We start from the raw sequence: 21,535 nt of genomic DNA, 5'->3' as shown, positions 1-21,535 counted from the left end.
CAGTTCACATATTGCAATAATATATGTGCATAATGCATATTGAATATTGTTCGATATAGCCCAAGGGATCTTGGGCTACACATATCTTCTTACTATATTATTTTTGTTATCCCATGTCAAGGCTATTTATCAACTTTGATACCCTATGTTCAGCATGCAAAAGATTTAGGCTAACTAACTGGGGAGATTAACTCAATTTAATTCCAATAGTTGTCATGTCCCTAAAATAATGCTTACAATTTTGGACTCAAAACAGTAAGCTATATTAAAACCATAAAACAGTCCAGCAAAGAATATTCAGGTGAGTGAACATGTCTTCCTTTACAAGATTTGATCTCAATTGCCACTGAGTAAGGAGAAAAGTATTTAAGTTAGGTAAAAATATCACTTAGTGGTTATGTATACATCTTTTCACTGGCAAAATATAAGGATCAGCAGGAATGTTTATTTCAATATTCCTATTTTTCCTATGCAAATATGAATGTAAGGTAAAGGTTACCCTCGCACATATGTAGGGGGAAGTGCTCATCTCCATTTCAAAGCCGAAGAGCCAGCACTGTCCGAAGACGTCTCCGTGTTCATGTGGCTGGCATGACTAACACTGAAGGTTCACGGAACACTGTTACCTTCCCACCAAAGGTGGTCCCTATTTTTCTACTTGCATTTTTTACATGCTTTCGAACTGCTAGGTTGGCAGAAGCTGGGACAAGTAACGGGAGCTCACTCCGTTATGCGGCGCTAGGGATTCGAACTGCAAACTGCCAACCTTTCTGATTGACAAGCTCAGCATCTTAGCCACTGAGCCACCGCGTCCCATATTTACATATTTAGGCAATTTATGGAAATGTGGCACAACATTAATCCTCCCTGATTAAACAGAATTAGGTAATAGCTATACAGCAGAAACAAAATTCAATTCATTAACTTCCTTTAAGAAACAGCTAACCTCTAATTATTATAGGCTTGTATATCATGCTTCATTCTGGTTTTTAAAAGATTGATGTAGACTGAATTTTAGAAATACATTCTTGAGCTACCAAAATAAACATTTTAAGAACTATTGTCGACAAGCAACATGTAAAACTAAAGCAAGAAGTAAAAAATTATTAAACATTAACCACAAAATAAATACAGCATGAAAATAAAACTTCAGGAGATGTTTAAGCAATACAAAATGGATAAGGAAATGTTTTATCAGACCTTCTATTGTACAACAGTGCCTCAAAGCTGCCCTTGCAAAGGTTTTTGAAAGTTGAACAAAAATCCCTCTAACAGGACAGTGTAGGTGCTTACATATTTGATAAGGTTTTGGCTGCACTCCAATGTATATGCTCATTAGAATAAGTTCCACTTAGTGTAAGAGAATTTAGCCCTAAGTAAAAATATACAGATGAATCTTGTGCACATAATTTTGTTCTTAAGATCTTACTATACAGTAGTTATGTGGAGAAAGATAATGAAAAAGTATAATGTTCTCTCACATCATATAAACACATGACCTACAATTCTAACAATTCACCTTGACAATATTGGAACACGGTTACATAATTTTTCAGAGGGCAAACATTTGTTCTGAATCAGAATCAAAGTAATTACAAGCAAGAGTAAGTAAGTGGCGCAGTGGTTAGAATGCAGTACTGCAGACTACTTCTGCTGTCCGTCAGCTGCCTGCAATTTGGCAGTTAGAATCTCACCAGGCTCAAGGCTGACTCAGCTTTCCATCTTTCCGAGGTCAGTAAAATGAGGACCCAGATTGTTGGGGGCAATATGCTGACTCTGTAAACTGCTTAGAGAAGGCTGTAAAGCACTGTGAAGCAGTATATACCGTGTTTCCCTGAAAATAAGACAGGGTCTTATTTTCTTTTGAACCCCCCCCCCCCCAAATTTTGCTTGGGCCTTATTATCGGGAGGGCTTATTGGTTTGGGGTTGCTGGGTGCTGCTCTCTTGCGAGCAGCTGCCCAAAGAGCCGGGCACAGCCTCAGGGGCAAACAGCTGTGTTGCGCTATTGCAGCAGCACAACAAAGCCGCCATGAGGTGACCATGTTCATGAGCAGCTGCCTGGCAATGCCCCTTTCCAGCCAGGCAGAGCACCACTCACCGACCCAGTAATATCCCAAAGGCGCTAAGCCGCATGGTGCTCTGCCCGGCTATAAAGAGAGGTTGCGCGAGCACTTACTCTGCCTCCAGCTCGCGTGCCTCCCTGCCTCACCATACCCAACTCTCCCTGCAGGGCTGGCCCAGGGCACTGCTGGTGCTGGCATCCCGCTGCCAGCACCCCGCTGCTGCCACCGCCATGCTCCGAGCATCTGGCTTCCAAACTCTGGAGATCCGCTGCCAAGTCTTCCGGCAGCGGCTGCTCTGGGACTACGTTCTATGGTGGGGGGCTGGCTGTTGGAAGACTCTGGTACTTCTCTTTCCAGCCGGGCAGAGCACCACGTGGCTTAGCACCTTTGGGATATTATTGGGTCAGTTGAGTGGTGCTCTGCCCGGCTGGTAAGGGGTGTTGCCGGGTGGCTGCTCATGAGAGCAGCTGCCTAGCAACCCCCTGCTCCAGTTGGGCACAGTGCCACCCACCAACCTAGCGGTATCCCAAAGGCATCAAGCAATGTGAGTGCCTTTGCCCCCTCCCCCCAGCTCCTGCGGCTTTGCGCCTTTGGGATATCGCTAGGTTGGTGAGTGGCGCTCTGCCTGGCTGGAGGGGAGGTTGTCCAGAAAGCTTATTATTGGAGGAGGGAGTATATTTTTGCCCACAGGAAAAATATGGCATGGTCTTATTATCAGGATATGTCGTAATTTTGGGGAAGCACGGTAAGTCTAAGTGCTATGGCTATTGCTTCAGACACAGTGTCAGCCCCGAAGCCATATTGGAGCATCTTCAGGGCTGCCCCAGTGAGGCCGGTTGGCGCTGTGGTAAAGGGAGGGGGCATAGAGATATCTGGGGACTTGTAGTCAAAATAAAATTATTTCTCCTGTGAACCAAGGTCATTCCCACCAGGTGCTGGGGAGGTGTGGACTGAAGCCAACTGGAGTTGGGATGGTGACTTGATTGGACCATGTGACAGATGTGAGGATGGGGGGAAGAATTTTGGGGGTTTGATCTGGGTGGGTAAAACCTCGGGTCTTTCAGAGTCAGATTTTCCCCAGCTGTGCCAATATGACATGCCTAATAAATTTGTGCCTTGAGGAAACCCCGGGCCTCAGAGTTTTGATTGAATTGGGTATGTTACTTGGAATCCTGACACACTGACCATAGCATTTACTATTTATACTTCAGAACTAGGAATTGGATGGAATGGTTCCACCCCAAAACCGCGCTCGACTAAACCACGTCCGACTAAACCGCGCCGTTGACGTCATCAACAGGGCGACAACAGCGCGGAGACAGAAGCACGCTGTAAACCCTAAACATAAAATTAACCCCTAAACTTAAACCTAACCCTCCTAAACCTAACTCTTAACCTAACCCTTACCTTAAGTTGAATCGGCTTGCTTTCAAAGCGCTATTTAAAGTGCCCTTCTTTCTCCGCGCTGGCTGTTGTTGCCCTGTTGATGATGTCAGCGACGCGGTTTAATCGGGCGCGGTTTAGTCGAGCGCGGTTTTGACGGGTCACGGGATGGAATATATGCCTATGGTTTCCTGGTATCTCTTAAGACCATGTCTATACTGAGCTCACATGTGATCAAAGCAAGTCTTACAACTGACTCCTCGAACTCAGAACAAAGTTTATAGGGCAGGAGTAAGTGGGACAGACTGTGACTGGCAGACTGCAGATCTGATTGCAGAGTCAAGTTGTAGGCCTCTGTTCCTCCTCTTATTTAAATCTTCTCATTGAACTGAAATGTGAACTATACAGAAATTCATTAAATGAAAATTTGAAGTGAACTAAATTACAGTAGTCCCCAACTTACAACCACAATTGAGTCTAAAATTTCCATTGCTGAATAAAACAATTGTTAAGTGAATTTTGCCCCATTTTATGACTTTTCTTGCCATACTTGTTAACGAATCATTGCAGTTATTAAGTAAATAACACGGTTTCTGGTTTCTCCATTGACTTTGCTTATCAGAAACATGATCACATGACCCTGGGACACTGCAACCGACATAAATACATGCCAGTTGCAAAGTATCCAAATTTTGATCACCTGACCACAGGAGTTTTACAATGGTCATTAAGTGCAAAAAATGATCATAAGTCACTTTTTTTCAATGCTTCTTTTCAATTTCAGACAGTCATTAAACAAATGGTTGTAAGTTTATTATTACACCTGTATAATAATAAACCTTTATATCAAACATGGGGAATGGGAATGATATGATGTTCATATTGTAAGACTGATTTACAAGATTTATCTTGACAAGTGGGGTATAAAATACTACATCTGTGTAACTTATGAACATTGATTGATTGATTGATTGATTGATTGATCATCACTATATGTGCACCATCTCAATTCAAAACTCAAGCCAGCTATGTCTATACAAGAGTGGGGAAAAAATCAAAATCTTGTTTCAAATATTTTTAAGAAATATCTGTAGTAAAAGTATGGCATTTCTCGTAGTTTATATATATAAACTGTAGATTTTCTTGTACCAATAAGAAGGACTTACCTGTAGGCAGGTAAATGGTGACATTGTTGCAGAAATCTGTGAAGCAGCATTCTCTCCTGGTTACATTCTTAGAACCATGGCAAAAGATCTGTGCCTTCAGCTGCGGTAGGGAAACACATGCCTTTATTACTTCTTGCCGGCCATTCGATAGCATGACAGAAGTCCAACATGCTCCCTCCGTTTCACAAGTGAAGTTTGTTTTTTCACACAATTGGCACACACATGTTAAGCCTGAAATGATAATTAAGTCTTTGGTAGACAACAATGCCAAACAATGCACAGAATAATCCCAACCTAGACCATATTACTTTAGGCTACATGGCACTTGGAGAGATTTGTCTGAAAAAGAAAGATCAGTGTGAAATTGTTTAGATTTTTAAACAGATCTAATATACAGGTAGTCCTTGACTTACAACAGTTCATTTAGTAATCATTCAAAGTTATAATGGCACTGAAAAAAGTGACTTATAATCAGTTTTCACACCATTTTATGACCTTTGCATTGCAGCATCCTTATGATCGCTTGATCAAAATTCAGATGCTTGGCAACTGGTTCCTAACTGGTTGCTGTGTCCCAAGGTTACATGATCACCTATTGTAACCTTCTGACAACCAAAGTCAATGGGGAAGCCAGTTCGCTTAACGTCCAAGGCAACAAAGGTTGTAAAATAGGGCAAAGCTCACTTAACAAATGTCTCACTTAACAACAGAAATTGTAGTCATAAGTCAAGGACTACCTATATTTTAAATAACATGTTTTTATACAGTGCCTTTGAGGGAGATATAATTTACCCTACCATCAAAAATCCTAAATTAAAGCCATGGATCATTTTTTTTACTACCTGTTCTATGGGCGTGGCTTTTAATCCCTTACCCCAAAGGTGCTTTTCAAAAAGCAACTGGACTTTCTTGGATTTTTCCTTGAAAATGTTTCTTTAGTACTGAAAAAGCTTCCTGGATGAGAAGCTAAGCAAAACACTTGGGGGGGGGGGGGGGAACGGGACAAGAAAGTCCAGTTGTCTTTGAAAAGCATCTTTGGGATAACTATGTTCTGGGTGATTGAGAATCTCCATAGACATTTAACCCCCTACCTGCTGCAATTTCCCAATCTGGCTCTCAACAATCATTGTTGAGAAAATGATCTACAGTATGTCTATAAATTGCAGAAAGATCAGTCTGGTGTGCTAAAGTAGCATTCAGCCTGCCCATGGATACATACATTTTTGAAATATTTTTGAGGATTTCCCTTTAACAAAATATAGCACACCAGTAGTATCATTCTATGAAATACAATTAAAAGCACTGCAGTAAAATGCAAGCATCACTGAACTACAAGTCATCTTAAATTGAAGCCTTAGAAATAACTCACCCAACTTGTTTTATCTATTTGTTCATTGAAGATTTATACACTATCTAATTCCATATTTGTGGCTGGTTAACCAGCTGATAAAAACTCCATTACTGAATGATATATGTTGAGAGACTTCCTAATATTTGCCCTGGTCTATTATACAGATTATTATTTTTTTACAAATACGGAAAGAAAAATAGAAAAGGAAGAAAAAAGCACAAGAAAGAAAAAGAGAAAAGAAGCAGAGGTGATGTGTGAACATTTCTCTGTATTTCTGCCAAATGCTATATTCGTAGAATTACATTTTGCATTGTGTAGTAGTTGTATTAAAATACAGGATACATCTCTTAAATTTTACCAAAACAATCATACCTACATATGCACCTCTGAAGATACTACTTCTACCTACTGAAAACGTGTTTATTTTGTCAGCAAACAGATTCAAAAGGGCTTTGGGAAAAAGAACAAAATTATTTGATCTCTCTTTTTTAATTGGACTATTTCAAGCTCAGTCATTTTCAATATATTGCCTATTGCTGTATGTGCTGTTTATATTTAAAAACCATTTTTAATGGACAGACCCATTTTCCTAAAAGCATATAATTTATTGCAGTTATTTAGTACCACAAAGTTTAGGTATTTCTTGTGTCAAAAGCTCTCTGAAACTATTACTTATGCAGTGCTACAGAGATAATTTTTTCTCAGTTAGTCATGATTAATAAATAAAATTACTTATAGTCTTGTAAACAGCTAGAGAAAGCTTTAGAACATGAAGACATTGCATTTATCATAAATAGGATTGACTACAAATTGCACCAAGGCCCAAGTGATTCTTTCCAGAATTCCTGCCAGTATCATGTCCTTTGCTGATACTTTATAATATGTTGGGAGATAACTTTCATAGACATCTTAATTGAACTTTTGCCTGTACAATCTTTGGATTGTAATCATGGAAGTCATAATTTTGCTCCAAGCACTAATGAGGAAGAAGCTTGGGGCACAATTCAGATCCTGCACGTTATTTGTTTCACCACAAACCGAAGGTCTATCTGACTTAAAATACCATAAGTGTTTATGTTTTTTTTAATGAATACATTCTGTAATTATCTTCATTCCGGTTGTAGTAGAAAGCAACAAACTTGATGTAAATATCTAATTCAATACCTCAGTGCAATGCTATTTGATGCAAATGTTTGAACTCTTTTGTAGCTCAGAGCTCCTCCTCCTCAATATGCCTAATTCTTGGTAGCCTGACAAAACAACGATTCCCTGGAAAATGCAGTGTTAAATGACTATTGCTCTTTTCCAGGCATTGTTAACTTATTTTTTGTCTTCTTCTACTGTCTTGTGATTACTCCTTTGGGGCTATGTTGTTTCTATCTCTAGTCTATGTCATTTAAGGAGTAGCCATCTCCTATCTCCTTCTCAAGTAGATTACAACTACAAAGCAACTTCTGCTTTTCTCTCCTGCCAGTTACACACTTCCCCATTGTCCACTGAGGTTATAATCTGTTAGCATCTTTCAGGAATGAGAAGATTGCAAAACAGTGTGGATGCTTCGTAGCTCAGAAACTGTGCATGAATTGTCTAAGAGCCACTGACTGGTGATCCCCAAGCTACAGTTTGGTCACCCTGCCTACCTCACATAAATAAAATCACAAGACTTTAGTAGGACTAGAGAATATTGAAATAGTTGTGTACTTTGCACTGGAAAAAAAACTAGACTTACCAACTGTGCTAAGCCACGTGGTGTAAAGAATATGAGTTATCCATTATATGTTTGGGATAGTAAAGCATTATATGAAATCACTTCTGCCAATAGGTTTAATGTGATACGTAAACTCTGACCCTGTCTTTGACCAGGTCACAGAACTGGAATGCAGGAGTAGCTAAGAGAGAAAGCAAGCCAACAATTGGTCACCTCAAGGACCTTTCTCATTTGCAAGAGTGAATTGGTGCCCTGGTTGACATGAAGGCAAAGTTCCCTGTTTTGTGTTTGATATTAAACTAAGAAGTAGGGACTTGGTTTGACCACATGCTAATGAGAAAATATTCCCAAATGCGTTTTAGCATGTGTGAAGCTAGGATTTCTTGCTTCTTGAAACAAGCCACAGTCCAGCAATGAAATTTGTGCTAGCATTTACAGATAAGCAGAACTATGTTCCATTCCAAAAATAACATAATATAGATGCATCATAACAGACAGAATTGTAGCAATTCTTAAACTATAAAGTGATCTTAATTTTTAAAAAATCTTTCTGCTTTTGCCCAGAAAGCTTGCTGATAAGCTTAATGGACTTTGAAACAACATTTCAACATAACTCAACTATGAGCACGTACTTGTTTACTGAATATTTCTATAGTATATTTTACTGCTTGGAAAACATTTATAGTCACTTAACTTTTTTCCATGAAGAAGTGACTCATGCTTGTTCCCATATCATTTGCTATTCAATATCCCTTCAGCATAATTTCTATCCTATGCCTAAAAGGTCAATTGAATTACAAAAACATGATTCCACAAATTACTTCAAATTCTACATTCCTTGAAAATATTGTGATGCTCTTTATCATAAATTGAATGGAACACTGTGTTCTCCTAGTTACAAATTTATATGGTTTCTACAATTGGTTTGCAAGTAGTGTGACACTTTGCTAGGTTGTAAAGTTCGACAAATCCTATCTGTTAAAATTACTGTTAAAATTACTTCCTTATTTTCCTTTTTTTGTATCCAAGTAATCCCAAAGTAGTGGCCCCTTAGCTGATCTCAAAAAGCTAAGAATAGTCATAGTTGGTTGGTATTTGCTTGGGATATGATTAAGAAATCCCAAGATTGTAGACTGGTTGAAAAAAGTCTCAAAAGAAGACTAAAGTAATGTTGATTGACAATTGCATGGCATATTCATGCAGGAATCAATTCAACTCAATTGAGCTTTTCTAGCAATGATTAAAAATGGATAAATGATGATTAAGTTTTGTTTACTTTTAAAGCCTATATTTCTCACAGGTGGTCTGTTTGAGCAATGAGGAATGGGGGTAGGACTACCATTTTGTTTGTCTTTTTCTGAATCTCTTTTCTTCTATTTCCTTTCCCAGCTGGACTTTACAAAAATATGCTTTGCATAGAAATTTATCAGTGAGGCCAAGAGAGCCTTCAAATTATCCTACTGTACTTCTTTCATCAATCTATCTATCTGTTTGTCTATCTATCTCAACCTGAATCAATCTGCTGAAGGATGAAGTTGAATTTAAGACTATACTCTACTACACTAGTTTAGTGTGGGTTACTAGAAAGTATTTTTCAATTATCAGTCTGGCGCTAAAAGCAAAGGATTGGCCAAAAGTCATCCAGCCAGCAGCTTCCAAGTCAGGGGTGGGTTGCTGCTGGTGTTATTGCTGGTTCGCAACCCACGTGCAATGTGCATGTATGCCAGATGTGTGCTGTGCATGCATGCACTCTTCAATGTAAATTGTTCTATGCGCATGTGTTTCAGTGACTGTTACAGTCACTGAAATCCAAAATGGTGGCAGCCAAGCAGCAGAGAGGGAATTGGTTCAGGGGCGTGGCAGGCCTGTGTTGCTGCTGGTTCTGTGACCCAGGCCTGAATTCCACTACCACGGACCAGGCTGAACCGGCAACAACCCACCTCTGTTCCAAGTTTCATACAGGCTAAGAACCTGAATCTTCTAAGAGCCAAGGTGGCGCAGTGGTTAAATGCAGCACTGCAGGCTACTGCTAGATCAGCAGGTCAGCGGTTCAAATCTCACCGGCTCAGGGTTGACTCAGCCTTCCATCCTTCCGAGGTGGGTAAAATGAGGACCCAGATTGTTGGGGGCAATATGCTGACTCTCTGTAAACCGCTTAGAGAGGCCTGAAAGGCCTATGAAGCGGTATATAAGTCTACTGCTATATTCTTCCTTTTTATTAAACGCTTAGTAATATTTATCAGAAAAGAAACAAATTGTTACAGAACTACAGACAAAAGTCCTGATTTGAAACATATATAAAATATTTAGCACAACCACATTTAATAACGCCCATCCCCTTGGTGGATTTTTGAAATCACAGACTTTCATTCTCCCTGAAACTAACTGTGAAATAAGACATAAGTGTTACTAACCAATATTTATTTTAGCATACGGTAGTATCTAAAGATGAGTTTGCTCTTTTGCCCTAGAAATGTGTTTTCCTTTTAGCAATTAAAAGAGCAGTTTTGCCACATGACAAGGTTATATGACAATGATGGAAAAGTTCAGTACATTCCTACTCTATTTAGTTAACGTTTTGCATATGCGATATGAGAGGTTCAGAATATGAATTGCTAGTTGGCTGATTATGCAGCGGTGTGGGAAAAAGATGGCCATGTTCCTCATGACCTACTTGGGAGTTTCCTCATTCACCTCTGGTCACAAAATGGAAGCGGAACAAAATCTCCTGTAGTTTCACCCAGTAGAGTATTTCTACCATCCCATATTCCTATCATGCTACAAAAAATCAACATAAAACCCAGATTAACAACTGAATTCAATGTTAGGAATATGTAAAGTGATAAATCACCAAAAATGTCCATCTTTATTATAGAACCTAATTGAAACTAGGGAAAAGAAATTAAAGGCTTAACAGAAGTAGCTCAGACTTTAGGGGCAAAACCAAGGGGAGGCAGCAGTAGAGGAAGCCAGCATAAACTGTTGCATTATTTTCATTCCTAAACCAGGCATCCTCTCCTCTGCCTTCTCCTGAGAAAGCTCTCTAACCAAACAACAACAATAACCCCAAAACAAAACAAAAAAACAAGAATAATCAAAACAAAGAATGGCATAAGGAACAGCTCAAAAGCAACTGAATAAGGGTGTCTAAATTGAAGCTTGTTCTGAAGAAATAGCTGGAAGAAATATTGAAAGATTACTGTACTGTAATATCAAATGTAAGCACCAGCTCATTGCAAGAAACGAACCAACTGATGTGCAGCACAACTCGTTGATGCAACTTCTTGATCAACAAACAAGGAAAAAAGCCAAACACTACCAAAATGGAAGACCAGGTTGGAGAATAAGATCAGCATGCTAATATCAGATGCAAACAAGCTAGAAGAAATGAAGCTGAAGAACAAGAAGTTGAAAGCATATCTGATCACGAAATATTACCTAGAGACAAGGAAGATTAAGGAAGAACTAGAAATAATAAAGCAGCAAATAACAGCCATAGCCAAGAATATCAGTAGATATAAAGCTCAAACTGCACATAGAATCTCCATTTCTGTTGAATCAGAAATATTTCAACCAATCCATCAACAGAGAGCGCGCAATGTATTAGTCAATACCTGGCAAGGAAGAAACAGTACAATTCTGGGCACGGCTGTGGCACAACCCAATAATTACAACATGAATGTAGCTTGGAGAAAAGAAAGTAGAGAAGAGGGGGGAAAGAAGCTGAATTGTAAGTACTTGTAATAACTATAAATGGTGGAGAAAAGGGTAATGAAGATCAAGAATTGGTCAGTATCAAGTGAAGATGCATTTCATGGTTTTTGGTTGAAACATCTGACTCATCTAGCTATTGCTGTCAAGCAATTTCACAACATACTGCATGGAGGTGAAATTGAAGATTGTTTAACATCTGGGAAAACATACCTGATAATGAAAGATCCAAAAAAAGGGGCAGCACCAGGAATTATAAGCCAATTATCTGCTTATCAACAACTTTCAAATTGCTAACTGGCATTGTAGCTGATGTAATCCAAAAGGAACTAGTTGAAAGCATGTTCTCTCCATCTGAATAAAAAGGAAACCACCCAAACAGCAGAAGAACAAAAGATCAGTTCCTAATTGACAACATGATTGTGGAAAATTGTGAGAAAAGTTCAAACTGAAATAGCTAGAATTGATTACAAGAAGGCATTCAACTTGCTGGCACGTGACTAGAAAATCAAGTGTTTATAAATAACAGGAATCAGAAGCTTTGTACAAAGATTAATGGCACAATAGAAGACATAGTTGCTGGTCAATGGTGAGAAATTAATATCAAGAGATGAATCATTCAAAGAAATTTACTGTCATCACTACTGCTTTTCATTGCATTGATTCCTCTGTCAACAACACCAAAGTGGACTGGACTCAGGCTGAAGCAGAAGACCTGAATAGGAAGACAAGAAAAATAGCGACAAGGAATCATGCCCTTCATCCACCCAGCAATGTTGATAGACACTATTACCAAAGAGCATAAGAGGGCATCAAATCAAATGTTACAAGTACACCAAGCAGTTGAATAGAAAAAAGGGCATTGGAAGAATATCTGAAAGACAATGAAGAGGATGCACTGGAAGTAGTATACCAAAACCCCCAAAAGACCAAGTTGATCTATAAGAAAAACTAAATAAAGAATAGGAAAAAAATATGACAAGGCCAAGTATTACAGGGCCAGTACATTAAAAAAACCACTTGCAGGCAAAGAAGATAACAACAAGACTTGGCAATGGCTAAGAGCAGGAAAGTTGAAGAACAGATCCTCTAGGGAATAAATTAAAGAGTAAATGCTTGGATGATTGCCAAAAGATGTGTTCCTGGAAATAGTCTTGTGTACCAAGATACTAAAAATTGGATTACCAATATTTATCAGCTATTAATTAACCTTTAAACCAACTTTTTATTAACAAAAGTCATTTCTAACCACGCACACTTCGTGGTAATAAACATAGTTAATTTCCAGATTTAAAAAAAACATTCTTATTTGTATTCTGCATGATTCAGTCAAACAGACACATGTTTTGTATAAATTGCATCACTTTTATATAGCAGTTCATTTATTAAACATATCAGAAGTTGAAAGATTATTTGTTATAGAATCTAGTTGACTTAGTTCTCCCTATGTCTATGTATATGTACATACCATACATATTGCCCATCTAATATTAACTGTTGCTTGTAGTTGGTATATCTTCATTGCTGTTGCTCACAGTATATTTAATATATTAACCAAATATACTAAAGCATCTCAACAACTGTGAGCAACAGCAATGAAGTTATGCCAACCATAAGTAACAGTTAATATTACAAAACAATTAATACTGACAAAAATAAGATGGGAATAATGTGGATTGTATCTTCCACAATAGCTACAGACAAACATTTAGAAGAAGAACTGTCTAATTACCAATTATTGAACCTCTGGTCCTATATTTCTGGAATATAGACTTGTGAGTCATACCCATTTAGAAGCAAGCTTGTTTTCTAGCCTTTATATAACTACTGTCATTAAAAAAAAAATAGAAACTTAATATTAAGAACAGAGACCAAGTAATATCCCCAAAGGATAGTTTACTACCACGGCAGGGACTTTACACACCTCAGTCTATTTTGAGCTTTCCACCCCTCACCCAAACACATATCAAATTAAATATCTGCAAACATACTCCTCCCAAAGAAGTCAGGAATTGTCCGTCTCAGATTCCTCACTGTGGATGTTGTGTACAATTACCAATTACCTCCAACAGACCTATTAGATCCCACAGATTAGGCCTCCTCCGAATTCCATCTACTGGCCAATGCCGATTGGCTACCACCCGGAGGAGGGCCTTCTCTGCGTGACCCGTCAAAAGCGCGAACATCATAAGCGCGCCGACAACACCGCGGCGCTAAAACCGCGATGTCAAAAGCGCACCGACAACAGCGTGCCGACAGAAGCGTGATTTAATTTAAGGTAAGATTTACAGTTAGGTTTAGGGTTAGGTTTAGGGTTAGGTTTAGGGTTAGGTTTAGGGTTAGGTTTAGGGTTAGGTTTAGGATTAGGTTTAGGGTTACATTACAGCGTGCTTCTGTCGGCGCGCTTTTGTCGGCGCGCTTTAGGGCTAATTAGTTGCTCATTCGTTGTGCGGTTTTGTCACCGCGCTTTAGACACCACGGTTTAGTCAGGCACGCTTTTGTTGTGTGCGCATTTGTGGTGGAACCCCTTCTCTGTGGCTGCTCCGGCCCTCTGGAATGAGCTCCCCATGGAGATTCGGACTCTCACCACCCTTCAGGCTTTCCACAAAGCCCTTAAAACCTGGTTGTTCCGACAGGCCTGGGGCTGACGAGTTCCCTGCCCCCGCTCGAATTGTGTGGTTGTTGAGTGTTTTTTTTAATTGTTGTAGTTGTTTGTCCGCTGTTTTTCCTCCTGTTTGCATTCCCCCCCCCCTTACTTTGGTTTGTGAGCCGCCCTGAGTCCCTCTGGGAATAGGGCGGCATAGAAATGCAATCAATCAATCAATCAATCAATCAAATCAATCAATCAAATCAATCAATCAATCAAATCAATCAATCAAATCAATCAATCAATCAAATCAATCAAAAAATCAATCAATTTATACTCATTCACTGTGTACAGTATGTGACATGCATTCACAAGTTTGATTAAAGGAACATTAGTTACATCCCATACTTATTATCATGATAAAACCTGAAATCATGGGAGCTGTTAATTCTGAAAGGTTATAGTCCCATACATTGGAAAGAATTTGCAAGCAAAACCTTATGGTGTTAATCAGGGTTCAGGATGTGCAAAACACCGAACATTTAAGAAATCTCTGATCTGTGTCATTTGTCTCCTTTCAAACAAAATCTGACCAAAGATGTTCACCATCTCCTCCAATCCTAAAAAATATTTCAGTACTATATTTACCTTGCCCTTTGTATAGACCAGGGGTGTCAAACTCAAGGATTTGGCCCATGGGGTGCTTAGATCTGGGCCGCAGGGCCGCCCTGGAAACAGTGAAGAACCGGTCCTCAGTGCCTCTGCCAGCAAAAAAGGAGCTCGGGAAGCCACACACAGCTCTCCCAGGCTCCATTTTCAGTCACAACAGCCTCCTGCAGCTCTCTGCAGTTTTGCAGAGAGCTGCAGGAGGCCGTCACGGCCGAAAACTGAGCTCGGGAGCCCATTTTCACTGGCAGAGCCCTCAGGGCACCACAGGCACCTCTGACATGTGTGACGTCAAGCTGGCTATGCCTACTCTGGCCACACCCACCCCGACCCCTCGAGTTAAAATACAATCCTGATGAGGCCCTCAATGAAATCAAGCTTGACACCCCTAGTATAAACTATAGGAATCAATTTCCTCCAGCACATAATATATGTTACCTTGCCATAAGCTTTTAATTACAATTATATTTTGGAGAAAATATGCAGCCTTGATTTATAATGTTATTACCATTATTAAATATATGTACATACACCATGCACACTGGGCTGATCCAATTCAAAAACTCATTAAAAATTGATGGCTAGAGCTATAGAATTTATAATGGTTCAGAAGAACCAGGAAATCTAACAAAAACTAAAGCTAAGAATAATCCCAAACTTACTGGAGAACATGACATTAGAAAAAGAAGTGGATGCATCCACCAACCAACCCATTCTTTTTGCAGACTTTCTGAAAATAATACTTGATTACATTTATTCCATGAATTAGGACTGAATATTCTTTCTGCTATCAATCTGTAAAGAAAAAACATTTGATGAGGGCATAGTTAGCCCTCGGAACAAGATGCGAAACAAGGGCCAAAATAATTTGCTTAGGTTGGCAAAATAGCTTAAAGGCCAAATGTGATTAGAATTGCAGCAAAGCAATTAGGAACTGTTTTTTGGTTAAGTAAACAGTAGCCAAGGGACAACCTGAGCAATCCTAGAACTGTCAGGAACAGAAGTTTAACTCTTTCCTTTCCTATCACAGACTTTTTAAAGACTTTATTTGCGTTTTCTGGGGAAAATGTGTTGACTGATCCCAACGCAGGATTCCTACTGACGCATACAGTATTCCAAAGGATTCAGATTGTTTCCACAGGGATTATATCTCAAACTCAAATAATCTCAGTCTTTCTTCCCTTCCCTTCCCCCAAACTTCAACCTATTCCAGCATCTTCTCTTTACACTATAGAATTCCTCTCCAGAACATTATGAAGTGCATAGCCTTAGTTTCAAAATCACCATCTCCTCCAATCCTAAAAAAAATCCCCCAAAAATGCTGGTCATTTCATTACATCTAACATTCCATGTCCCCACATCAATACACATACTACTTATCATTCCATTCCAAATCTATTTCTTCCTTGGTGGGGAAAAAAACCCAGAAACATCTTTTTAGGCATTTTCTGCCAACATCCCCACTGCATGCTTTCTTACATATAATTATGCCATTGTGTTTCTTTGTTCAGAAGCTAGATATGTAGCATCCCGCTGCCCCAGGTGATCTCGAAAATGGTATGATACATCTCTAAAGTGTTTGAAATCAAGCCCTAACCAAAAAGAAACACTTCTACCTTTTTACACTATCTACTCACTTGGTGCGCAGCACTAACTTTCTTGTCAGTGAAATGGATGTCTCAACTTTGTTAGGCTTTAATTCCCCCCCCCCAAGTATTTTGAAAGCAATAATAAAACTGGACCCCAATAAAAATATGGGTAGAATGATGAAATCAGAATGCTAATCATTCTAGTGAGATAGCTGATTGAACAGAAAGTCAAGTTGAAAAGGGCATTTAACTGGAATCAAGTCTATTTTAAAATTATCCGAAACAAGCCCCAGTTTGGCTGCAATTTGGGAGTCCTCCCAAAAATCATTTTGTTTCTGAGTAGACATTCTAGGACTGCACTCTTGGATTAAATAACCCAACATTGAATAGGGGGTTTACAGCTCGCATATTTGTGCTCAGAAACAGGTCAAGAGATTTATTTTGGGTTTGCTCTCACAGGTGAGCGAGTTACGGAGTGCCACTCCATGTGTGGCTTTTTTAAAATCCTAATCCCTTTCCAATAAAACACCTCTCCTCATTCTCTCTCCTCTGCCCAAATTGGAATAAAATTAAGAGGACCCACAGCTGTCATTTAAGTCAGTCGCCTATACTGTAAACATTTTTTTTTAAATTTAAGATTAAGCCTTGGAATAGTCGAGAGGTAACCAGATGATCCGTATCTCTAAGAAGGTGCAGCGTCTCTATACGGGTATTGTTTTGACATACCTGCAAATCATGTCAGAGAGCCAAAAAAAGAGAGACTTGGATCGGGTAAATAAATGTCCCTTCTGCCAAGGGAGACGCGTTTTGAAACGAAGGACTTGCCCTTTAAAGACACGGGAGGCGTTTAGCTGTCCTTTGCCCTCGCAGCCACACAGTTCAACTGAGATTTTATTATAACAAATTCGCCAGGATTAAAATAAGCGCGGCTCTTCTGTTGTCTCCTACAGCTTTTTTTTTTTTTTTTTTAAAGAGGCACTTTAACTTTCTTTCTCTCTCTGTGTTATTTATCTAACTGTCCCAAAGCGGGATCGCTGCAAGATTGCGTGAAGCTTAATTTACCAGGTTATTTATAAGCAAACGGAGTCCCTCGAACTTGGAAAGCACGTTTTAAGCCCACGTTGAGGTTTTGTTTACCTCGGGCACAAACGGGGCTAAAAAAGCTCAGGAAACCCGTCGGCCCGAGTGGACCCAGAAAGCGCTATTTGGATAAACTTTGTAAGGCTTTGAGACGGACAGCAAATAATTTTCAATCGGGCCAAAAAGACGATTGCAATCCGAGAGAACACTCCGCTGCCCCGTTCGCCGTTCCCAAGACCCAAGGGGAAGGGTTGGGGGGAAAGCAAGCACCGCCGAGCATAACCTCCGACCCGCCGGCCCAAGCAGGCTCCTGGCGCTCCTTTTTACCTGTGCAGAGAGAGGCGCAGGCTGTCAGGACAAGCGCCGCAGCAGCGCCCAGTCCGGAGCGGAGCGCTCGCCTCATGACGGCACATGGGAGAAGTTCTGGCAGATGGGAAGGAGCGAGCCGGAGGGGGGGTGTGGGGCTTACAGGGCCGTCCGGAGAGGCGAGCTTCCCGGAGGCTGGTCTCCCGCACCCCACGCCCTCCCCTCCAGCCGGGCGACGAAGCCGAGCTCTTTGCCACCAGCGACTCTCGGCGCTGCTGGAAGAAAGAGGCGGGCATGCAGTTTGTCTGCCCCCCCCCCCTTCCCGACTCCGCCTTGCCCGGTCACACCCCCTTGCCCTGCGGAGGGCTTGCCCTGTGAAGAAGACGCCTGGAGGGTCTGTGCCAGCAGGCAGGCAGGCGGGGCGCAGAGGGAGGGAAGCGCCGCTGCAGGTAGCTCGAGGCGGCGTGCCTCGTCACAAGCGGCTCTCCAGCCACCTGGAAGGAAACAGCGAGTCGAAGGGTGGCCTGTTGCACCCCGCGAGCAAAGGGGCCGCTGGTGGCCGCAAGGACTGCTTCGTTTCTGGCGGGTAGTTCTAAGCGAGGTGGCAAGAGCGCGCCAAAATCAGTGCCCTGTCAATCCCTCGGTGCCCCCCCCCCCTCTCTCGAGCGCACTTCTTATTCTGGAGTCTGGTTGGTTTGGTTTTTTTACATAAAAGCATAAAGGATATACAGCAGTGGTGAAATTCAAATTTTTTAAACTACCAGTTCTGTGGGCGTGGCTTGGTGGGCTGGCAGGGAAAGGATACTGCAAAATCTCCATTCCCACCCCACTCCTGCGGGAAGGATATTGCAAAATTCGGGCCAGCCAGAGGTAGTATTTGCCAGTTCTCCAAACTACTCAAAATTTCCACTACCGGTTCTCTGGAACTTGTCAGAATCTGCTGAATTTCACCCCTGATATACAGGTAGGCTTACTACTGCAATACAGCCCAAGGTTTACGTGGCTCAATGAGGCCTTTTGAGTGAGTTTTGCCCAGTGGTGGGATTCAAATAATTTAACAACCGGTTCTCTGCCCTAATCATTTCTTCCAATCCACCAAATGGCTCAGAAAGTTAACAACCGGTTCTTTCGAAGTGGTGCGAACTGGCTGAATCCCACCACTGGTTTCCCTCCATTTGACGGTTTTCCTTGCCACATTACTTAAGTGAATCCTGACAATTGTTCAATCGATAACACAGGTTGTTAGGTGAATCTGGCTTCCCCCACTGACTTTCCTTATTGGAAGGATCACATGACCCTGCGACACAGCCACTGTCATAAGTGTGAGTCAGTTGCTGAACAGTGGAATTTTGATCGCCTGACCCTGGGGATGCTGCAACGGTCATATGTGCGAAAAATGGTCGTAAGTCATTTTTCTCAGTGTCATCGTAACTTCGAATGGTCACTAAAGGAACTGTTGTAAGTTGAGGACTATGTGTATGCATGGCGGTGGCCACAATAGTGGGACTAATTCTATTTATTTATTTCTATCCTGCCTTCGTTAGTTTTTACAAATAATTCAAGGTGGCGAATGTACCTAATAATCCGTCCTCCTGTTTTCCCCGACAACAACAGCCCCGTGAGGTGGGGTTGGGCTGAAAAAGAATGAATGAATGGCCCACTGGCTTTCGTGCCAGCCAGGGTGTTTAGCTCTAAAATCTGCATGTCATTCTCCACTTCATATAAACCCGAAGTGTTGCTGCTTCACCAAGTATCTGAGATTAAATGTGAGATAGTTATTTAACAGTGTTTCTTGGCAGTGTTTCTTGCCTTCCCCCACTTTCATGTAGGGGCTGGATATCTATATATCTATATTTATATCTAATATATCTGTTTCTATTTCTATATAATTATATCTATGTCTATATTTATTTCTATATCTCTACACATACGTGCATATACCTTTTTATTATAAAGGGCAGACTTCTTATTATAAAGGACAGCTCTCCGTTAAATTTAGTTTTCTTTTTTTTTTTCATTGTTTTGCTCTTGAATTTTCCTTTGTAAAGCAAAGTTATAAACATAAACACTTTTTAAAAGTCTTACGGATTTATTTCACATTTATCCCCTTTTTAGGTTAGTCCCTTAGTTTTTCCAAGAAAATATAGTCAATGTGGAAATATATTGGGAAGATATACATCAAAGGAGGTATTCAACAGTTCTGACCAGTTATGGAGAATCAGTAGTGGAAATTTTGAGTAGTTTGGAGAACCAGTAATTACCACCTCTCACTGGCCCCACCCCCATCTATTCTCTGCCTCCCAAGTCCCAGCTGATCAGGAGGGAATGGGGATTTTGCAGTCTTCTTTCCCTGTAGTGGGGTGGGAATGGAGATTTTACAGTATCCTTCCCCTGCCACGCCCACCAAGCCACACCCACAAAACCAGTAGTAAAAAAATTTGAATCCCACCACTGATATACATGGCTGTTTATAACATAACATTATTTTATATGCTTACATATTTGTTTCTTAAATTAACTTATGTAATGGACTTAAGAAGGTTTCATGTAAAATGTGCCCCATAAATTAATTTTTTGGAATGGATCATGCAGGAATCCCCCTCATATTTTACTTATTATTTATCTTTTTGAGAATACCCCATTTTGGGGCCCTTGGAATTAAGAGTTTTTGTAGTCAGAAAAATATTTGCCATAAAAGAGACCTGGGCATTATACAGCCCTCCAGGCCATAGCCAGCCTTCTGGCTGTCCCTATCCATCCAAGGGACAGGGTCAGTCAAGGGACAAGTCAATTGGAAATTACAAATCAAATGTAAATAATGTATGTGTATGCCATACACGTGTATGCCATGTACGTAATACAACCACATTGCTTTTCTTCTGAACGTGCTATTTTTTTTTTCAATTTACACATATGCTTGTGTTTGCACGTTCACAGCCCTATTGGTTCGGGCCTCCACAACAGTTCCAGTTTCCCATGTGGCCTCCCACCATAGAAAATCCATGAATTACTATTTCTATGTGGCATGTGCAAGTACAGGTAGTCCTCAACTTACAACCACAATTGAGCTCAAAATTTATGTTGCTAAGCAAGACATTTATTAAGTGAGTTTTGCTCCATTTTACGACTTTTCTTTCCACTGTTGTTAAGTGAATCACTGTAGTTGTTAAGTTAGTAACATGGTTGTTAAGTAAATCTAGCTTCCCCATTGACTTTGTTCGTCAGAAGGTGATCACGCCTTCTGGGACACTGGGACAACTGTCATAAATATGAGTCAATTTCTGACTGTCTGAATTTTGATCATGTGAAACAGTGGTGGGTTCCGGATCCCATTGCAACTGGTACGGTTGCAATGGGGCCCGGCATCTTCCACCTGAACACGTGCAGCGTGTGCGTGCATGCACACAGCATGCACATGCGTCTTACCATTGAGTGACACCTCCACAAGCCTCTGCAATGCTCCAGCTGCTCGGCAGAGCATCGCGCAGGCGCTCTATGCACCATGCACTTGCGCGGAAGCGCCGAAGTGTTTAAAGACAGGTAAGGAGCGCGGGCGGGCAGGTGGGCCCTCCGGAGCCCCGTACCAGAATGGTACCCGGTGCTCCAGGCAGGCTCCGGTATACTGGGGCATACTGCCTGCAACCCACCACTGATGTGAAGTCACTTATTTTCCATGACGTAACTTTGAACAGTCACTAAATGGACTGTTGTAAGTTGAAGACTATCCCTATATGAATATCGCAAGCATTTCCTGTTTACTAGCTGAGATGGTAAGGGGCATTTTTTTTTTGCCCTCCAAGGCCTATGGCTTTAGTGAAAGCTTTTCCATTTTATTTCAGCAGCGTTTAAAAACTTATTTGAGATCCCACCCTGTTCTATATAACACAGGGGAACCAGCTCCAAGCTGTTTTTGCAGGAAAGCTG

At 40.8% G+C, this 21,535-nt stretch overlaps 1 protein-coding gene across 2 annotated transcripts in view; it reads right to left on the bottom strand.

Moving 5' to 3' along the window:
- Positions 1-17,896, bottom strand: part of ACVR1C (activin A receptor type 1C) — a 51,503-nt gene extending 33,607 nt beyond the window's left edge. Inside the window, exons 1-2 of one of the 2 annotated variants that reach the window (XM_032211257.1) lie at positions 17,633-17,896; positions 4,614-4,844 (exon numbers count right to left, since the gene is read on the bottom strand). In XM_032211257.1, the coding sequence (XP_032067148.1) occupies positions 4,614-4,844; positions 17,633-17,708 (307 nt within the window). In that variant the 5' untranslated portion in view covers positions 17,709-17,896. Of the gene's footprint in view, positions 1-4,613; positions 4,845-16,951; positions 17,026-17,632 lie in introns of those variants that run through there. The other variant, XM_032211266.1, reaches the window with a different exon arrangement.
- Positions 17,897-21,535: the final 3,639 nt, after the last annotated feature.

This window comes from Thamnophis elegans, chromosome 1, assembly GCF_009769535.1.
Source record: "Thamnophis elegans isolate rThaEle1 chromosome 1, rThaEle1.pri, whole genome shotgun sequence".
NCBI classification, from domain to species: Eukaryota; Metazoa; Chordata; class Lepidosauria; order Squamata; family Colubridae; genus Thamnophis; species Thamnophis elegans.
The sequence above is the reverse complement of the archived record's forward strand: the minus strand, read 5'-3'. Positions and strand labels throughout refer to the sequence as shown.